General features: G+C 37.4%; 1 protein-coding gene across 1 annotated transcript in view; it reads right to left on the reverse strand.

Annotated features, from left to right (window-relative positions):
• LOC113239215 (proton-coupled amino acid transporter-like protein CG1139) overlaps positions 1-7,846 on the reverse strand; it is an 84,060-nt gene that overhangs the window by 30,684 nt on the left and 45,530 nt on the right. The window contains exon 2 of the mRNA XM_026476112.1: positions 793-868. Coding sequence (XP_026331897.1) covers positions 793-860 — 68 coding nt within the window. The 5' untranslated portion in view covers positions 861-868. The remainder of the gene's footprint in view (positions 1-792; positions 869-7,846) is intronic.

Here is a 7,846-nt window from a genome sequence, read left to right on the forward strand (position 1 = left end):
GTGTGTGTGTGTGTGTGTGTGTGTGTGTGTGTGTGTGTGTGTGTGTGAGTGTGCGTGCATGCGTGTGACTGTGATATATGTGTATGTGTGTGACGTAGGTACGTCTGAGTGAGTGTGCAGAAAAGACTGTTAAACGTTTAATAGAGGGTTGAATGAAAAAAAAATCTAATTAAACTTTTTATGAAACATATCTATTTCTAAATCATTTTTTCTTATGACACCAAGTAACGAGACGAACGAGTCATGCGCCTGGTGGTAAACGACACGCCTGCCCAAAACAGTTGCAGTGCCACACCAAGGATTTAAAACGCAAGGATCTGAGAGGCACTGCCACTGCGCCCGTCACCCTGAGGGTGCGTACAAATCTGGCAATGCCCCAAGATAGCGCCTGTTTGCGAATGGCTCGCGAGCTACACACGTGCATTTCCCGTGCTGGTCGCGCGCCATGATGCAAGCCTTGCTTGAGATGTGATTACACCCTTACACATAGACACGTTTATAGCTTTATAATTTGAAGTCTGTCGCTATGCTATTCGCGCTATTTTATGTTTTTGTAGGCATAAATAAAAACACGGTAGGTTTTTGCAATACTTAATATTATAACAACCACAATGTTTTTCCTCGTTTTTTATAACTAGTCATTTTCGTTGTCTTTGTTTAGTTCACTAGTTTGTTTCTGTGTGCCACGAGGTGTATTTACTTACTTTGTTTTGGATTTATTGTTTGCTGTGTTGTGGATAGGTAACAATAAAAATACGGAACATTGGTAATGAAATGCATAAGTCCACTTACCCATCTCCGTCGACGGAGACGACGCTTCCACTCAAATGGCTGATCTGTATTTTCTCGTTTTTCGTCATTGTAGTCTCTATAACAATAATTTTGCTATTAGAACCTTCAAGTATAAAAACTACGACATAGTACCCTAAAAGATAATTTGCGTGATTTTGTTTTTGTGTGGTAGAACGTACTTGTGCGTTTAATGTTCTTTGTCAATGACTATTTAATGACTGTAGGTTTTGCAGTGGCTTGAGTGGAATGCTACCAAATTGACAAAACATTTCTCTTCCGCACCAACTGCCTTATCTGCAGTAGTATAATATATTCAAAGCAATAAATTACTATATATTCAAACAGAATTTCCATAGCTTTTAAGTTAATTTGTAAAGACCAATCACTAGTTTCTTGCTCGATCTTCTCAGGGAGGTCAGCGTAGTGAACGAGCAGGAGCTTTAATGTGACGTTTTCAAGTGTAAATTTATTTTACCTATGGAATAAATGATTATTTGACTTTGAGTAATGCAACGAAAGCGTCACAACGAAAACAGATGTCAGAAGTAAATCAACGGAAATGGAAGAGGAAGTGAAATACTATAAAGATGTCATACAGTACACTATATACATTTTTCGAATGGCTCTAATTTCATTGGCAAAAAAATTAATTCTGCAATAACGCCAGTGTCCATGTCCCTCGACCCAAGCAAAATGAACCTCTCCTAATGAGTTGCGGTAAAAATGTCAGATACGGTGGTAAGCAGTGACTAAAGTGAAGTGAAGTGAAAGTTGTCATTATTAAAATTAGAGCAATAAATTTGCAACATTAATACAACACAAAAAAAAACTACTTTCGCCTTGCCAACAAATGCAATACTTACATTAGTGCCTGGGGGTACTAATATAAGTATTGTAGTAGGTACTTGCATACATTCTATAAATTTAGCTTGTAAAACCATACAAAGTGATCTCGTCATTGGCCCATTAAAAAAAATCTATTTATCTATGGTTCGTTATAGCTGTCAAAATCTCGGACGTTGCCGTACCCAAATGGGTGAAAATTAAAAAAAAAATAGACAAACAGTGTTCCCACGATGTTGTCACGTTTTATTATCGTTGAACGACTGCCGTGACTAGCTGTTCTCACTAGATCGTGACGACAATTTATCGTTTCACGACAGCCTCCTTGTCCATCTCTGGCGTAGCCAACGTTGCTGCAAAGCGAGCAGAGGGCGCGGGGTACGAGAGGGGAGGGCAGGGAGCAGAATACATGCGGACAGCGATAAATAAAACGTGACGACAATAGGAGCTGCGACAATCTGTCGTCACGTTTTATCGTGACGTTACAACGGTAACGATAAAAAATCGTGAATGACAGTTAATCGTGTCGTGCTATGTGTGAACAACTTCATTTAAATATACAAGCCACGACACTGTAAACTGCACGTGCAAACAATCTGTCGTCACGACATAGTGGGAACGCGCCCTTAGTGTTTGAACGCTGTTTTGTTTTCTGTTGTTAAGTTTAATTTCATTTTATGTTGAAAATAACTTGTTATCTTTTGCATTTAGTGTTTTAAGCGTCGAGACGATTTTCCTCCGCTAATTCTCTTGAATAGACTGTGTGTGTACGCGCTTATGGACGCATTGAAAAAGAAAACTAGTTTACAAGTTTTTCTTGTGTTTTTATATGTAACATTGGACGCAGTGAGACAGTGACGCTTGTATATTTCTTTAGTTTTTTAGTTTTTTAGTGCCAAATAAAAAATAAATATTAAAACGTGTTTTAATTATTTAAATAGCTCTTTATATTCTATGGCAGATTATTTTTAGGCAATCCATTTAACATTCTTTTTGTTATTCTTATTTTTATGTTTCATTTGTACTATTTTTATTTAAGAATTTCATGTCAACTCTGTCGTACAAAATTGAAGAACAAGCGCAATGCCTATACGCATGTAGGTAACTACCTATATAAGTACGTATAGTATTGTATATAGATATACTTATATAATTATATACATACTTTCATTAGTACAGGTAGTAAATTCTAGATGTCGTTGACTATCAATTAGGGGTTTCAAAAATATACGCCAGGGGGCTCTCTTTTCCTCCTGTATTACGCACTCTACTCTTTAGTAGACAAGATAACATAGTACCTACACTTCATTCACTAGTTATTTTACGTATAAAATTGAGTGCAAAATGTAGCAAATTCCTCAAAAAAACTATAATAACCAAATTTTGTTTAGTTAAGCTAAAAGACTCCGTATTCTCAAGGACAGATTTTTATTGAACTAAACTAGCTCTGTTGAATATACGTGGTAATATTTAAGCAAGCTGGTGGGAAACGAGTTACATGAACGCCTCGCCACTGGTGGTTAGTGAGAAGAGAAATGATGACAATGAAATTGTGACGCGTTGTCACCAGAACGCAAAAGGCATTACGAAAAATGTACACTGTAGTACTATCCCAGCAACGCTTTCCAGGAGCGTAAAGAACACATCCAAACTGCATGCACACATTAAGAAGGAACTTGCCAAAAAAGTTTTGACGTTGGCTCCGCCCAAATTTGTGAGACAAATATATGCCTGAAGTTCGCGTGACATGCGACAGAAGATGTTGAATTTTGCGCATTAAAAGTACCAAATTTGTTTTAGCGGAATAACTCTAAAACTAAAGGGATTAAAAAAAATCCGTAGTGACAGTTCTCGATCATGCATAAATATAATTACTTATCTAATTTTTGTACTAATAACCTGTAGCATTTCGAGGATGAATCGAAAAAATGTGAAAATTAGAGGTCATTTCGTGATTTTTATCTATCGAGGAAACTTTATCGTTTTATGTTTCTGATTAATGTCTATGCTTGAATATATCGTGTAGTTACTCATACAATATTTTATTTTTAACTTTAAAGTGGATATACCCGTCTAAAATCAAATCGAAGATTAGGAATTTTTCCTCTGCTCCCTCTTAAACGAGCAGCATTAGCACTCACTTTACTCGCTTACGCTTCCTGACATGTTCAATTAATATGACCTTAAACTAGTCTCCTATGTTTCGCTTTTTCTTTAACACTGACTGATTTATAAAATAGCATATCGCACTGCTATTAAAATAGTGTTATAACTCAAAATAATTATGTGAAATTCAAGATTATACAATTATTGAACGTAAAATTCGATTCTCTATACGTCAATAAAACTGTCTATAGAATATTGTGAGATGAGACACGCTTTACGTGAGTTAGTTCTGGCCAAAATAGTCCTTATTCAAAAATACAAAATTATTTTTTCTCTTTCATTTTTAAATACATTTGGCAAGTAGGAAACTGTTTGCATTAAACTATAATGTATACATACATTTTCATTATCTTTCACGGGAAACTAGTAATTCGTTTGAATCTGAGAGAATACACTTTTTGAGTTAATACACTATTGTATTAACTAGAATAGAAAGAATAGAGCTCCTTGAGAAAGAAATCGTCTAGGGAAGTACTGCCAGCTCATCTGTTTGGAGCCCTGTCACTGCGCCCGTGACCGTCACATGTGTCTATAGGACCTTTACCTCTTAAAACCCGAATGCAGTAATACTTTCATTACTGCTTGGCGATAGAAATAGGTAGGGTGGCAGTACTTCCCTGGACAAACTTTAACAGCAGTACGTGTCCTTGTGAAAGAGCTCGTCTCATTGTCTATTTCTGCTGCCAAGCAGTAATGTTAGCATTACTGTGATAATAATAATAATAATAATAATAACGCACACACTCAGCATAGCCTCGCACTAGGGAAACCCTGTGTCGCGGGTGCCATGGACACACACATAGACAACCACAAATTACACCCAAACTCACGAGAGAAATAAATGTAGGCCATACAAATATTTCTCCCGGCCCGGGAATCGAACCTGGGGCCTCTGCGTGGCAGTCCGGCGTGGTAACCGTTCGGCCACGGAGGCAGTTAATTCTTAATTAACTGTGTTCCGGTTTTGAAGGGTTGAAAGAGTTCGTCCAGGGTAGTACTGCCACCTTACCTATTTCTGCCGGCAAGCAGTAATGTCAGCATTACTGTGTTCCGGTTTTGAAGGGTAAGGGTGCTGGTGAAATTACAGGCACATGGGACTTGTCAACTTATGTGCACAGTGGGCCCAAATTTAAAATTCTTGGACATAGGAATAACTTGTGGAGTATCCAGCTACTTTTTTTTTTATATGATAGATAATAACATTCCTTACAACTTTTATTCTTGTATAATTTCTTGAAAAGTTGATAGTTTCGGAGTAAAAAAAAACAAGTTATTCCCATGTCCAAGAATTATCAATTTGGGCCCATGTGTGACGAGCGCATTAGGAGTGCACCTCAGATCTTTGCGATTTAAAGCTCAGAATGGCACTGCAATTATACGTCCTGTCACTTCGTATCATAAAAAATAACTTTTTTACAACGAGATCCATTAACACTTAAGAAGTTACTACCGCTACTAATTTTACAACATGACCAGTCATGAGTAAACAATTTTGTTTGAAATATAAATGAATACTTAGGCATAAATAAAACTGTAACCTTAAATAAAATAGAATTACTATGACTATAACTATGAAAGAGACAAACCGTGGTGGTTGTGGATTCGATGGCGAAGTCTTTTAACATTACCATCAAATATATCCATCCCTAAATCACCGCCAGGATTAGGTCGTTGTAGGACCGACACATTCTCGTCAAAGGGTTGTAAAAAGAAGTATTATTAGTATAAACATTCAATACGAATGGTCTACGAAGGCGTCGTGTATTGCACTTGATGTTAAAATTAATATGGGACAGAAGCGTTGAGGATTTAAGGCTGCCGTAAAGTGATCCTGTACCCTACGTCTAGAATTCAAGGACATAACCTTAAAATGTGATAACCTCTCTTCGTAATGCGACAATTTGCGACTCATGTGTGATCTGTAACTTACTATTTTGAGAGCTCTGTTCTGTACGCCTTCCAAACGTTTAGAGTGAACCTCGTAGAAAGGTGACTAACGTAGGTTACTTTGGAAATGAGACTATACGGGTTGTAAACTTGACACGTTTTGCAGTGTTCATGAATCTTCCTAGATGTGCAGGTTTCACCAATACGTTTTCCTTTACCATTATGTAAGTTAGAAATTAGTCATAGGTACATATATACCGTCACAGAAATTCGAACCATTGATCTCTTAAGTACCATTGATTTTTTAATTCGACAGGACGAAAAATTTACGTGAAACGTGAATTTAAGCTCAGGAGAGAAGGCGCTGGTTTGGTGATCAAAGGAATTTTCTTAGTGTTCGATCTTTATATTAATAATTACTTAAATTAATATCGTGGTAGTAAAAAACATCGTGATATATATTAGTAATCCTATTTTCAAAATAAAATTGTTGTTTTTTTTCTTCAGAACGTACAATGACCTCTTTGAATCAGTCAGTACATTCTAGATAACGATAATAATCACTACAGACAAAAGATATTCTTAACTAAATGTCAATTGACCACCTTGGATAGAGAACCGTGTCAAGAGGCTTATCGGTGACTCGGATTTAGTGGTCCGAGTCGCCGATAAGTCTCTTGACATTGTTGTTTTTTTTGTTGTTTTTTTCTTCAGAACGTACAATGACCTCTTTGAATCAGTCAGTGCATTCTAGATAACGATAATAATCACTACAGACTAAAGATATTCTTAACTAAATGTTAATTGGCCACCTTGGATAGAGAACCGTGTCAAGAGGCTTATCGGTGACTTGGACATAATAGTCTGAGTCCCCGATAAGTCTCTCTCCTAAGAGAGAAAGAGAAACCGGATTCAATCCCGAGTTTGCCACCCTTCGAGGTGGAATATCGATGCCTCACTTTCTCAACCTTATAAAGAGTGATTTTTTTTTTAAATTTCTTCTCAAGGGTGTTAATTTAGATGCATTACTTTAAGAGTATGTAAAAGCCAGGGTGTGAATGTACCGGGCGACGTCGTGGTGAATGTTCACTGATCCCACGGCGCCGACTCAACCGGCGAGAGGGAAACCCGGGGGGTTTTAGTGGGGTAGGCCCTCCAGTCTGGAGGGCGAGTCCCCACATAACCCCTAAGTCTCCCTGGGTTCAGGGGTATCCATAAAGATTTTCCCCGTCCAAAAAAAAAGGAAAAGGGTGTGAATGTCAAAGGAAAGGTAACGTGACGTGTCAGCCTCAACCTTTTTTTGAAGTCGATTAAAAATACCAGTCTCTTGTGACAAAAATACAAGTTACTCCTTACAGTAAATATATCGATGGCAGTAAAATGTAACCGACTATCTATAAAAATCAGGATTTTACAGTAGAGAGTTTTGAAAGTAAAAATATTTTCTGATGTAGCAGACCGAATTTGTTAAAATTTTGAACCATGGGGCAATATAAAAAATTAATATGTCTGAAGGATATTCGGAGTGTAATACATTTATTATTCTATGAAGTTTTTGATTTCTTGACGTCGATTATTTGCCTGCTTTCCATTATTAATGGAAATGCGTGACCATTTTTTCTTTTTTTTTTCAAACCAATCAGAATTGCCGACTTAATATTCTTCCCATGGTCACGGCTGTATTATTTTTATATTGGTATTTTTAATATGAATTTTTTTTTTAATAATAATAACGCACACACTCAACATAGCCCCGCACTAGGGAAACCCTGTGTCGCGGGTGCCATGGACACACACATAGACAACCACAAATTACACCCAAACTCACGAGAGAAATAATTGTAGGCCTTACAAATATTTCTCCCGGCCCGGGAATCGAACCTGGGACCTCTGCGTGGCAGTCCGGTATGGTAACCGTTCGGCCACGGAGGCAGTTCAGCTTAAAGCGGAAAAAACCGGCTGGAAAAAACTTTTCCGTTTTGACTGAAACTCGCAATATTAACTTTAGTGCAAAATACATAGAAAAATATAATAAGTGTGCCCGACAACCATTCTTTGGTATCATTGACTTACAATTATATGGACGTCGGGTCCGCGCTAAAAAGTGTCCGAACTTATAGGGCGTTAAAATCGTATACAGAGCGTCATTCACGCTTTA

This window comes from Hyposmocoma kahamanoa, unplaced genomic scaffold (assembly GCF_003589595.1).
Source record: "Hyposmocoma kahamanoa isolate Upper Pololo Valley unplaced genomic scaffold, ASM358959v1 99702, whole genome shotgun sequence".
Classification (NCBI taxonomy): domain Eukaryota; kingdom Metazoa; phylum Arthropoda; class Insecta; order Lepidoptera; family Cosmopterigidae; genus Hyposmocoma; species Hyposmocoma kahamanoa.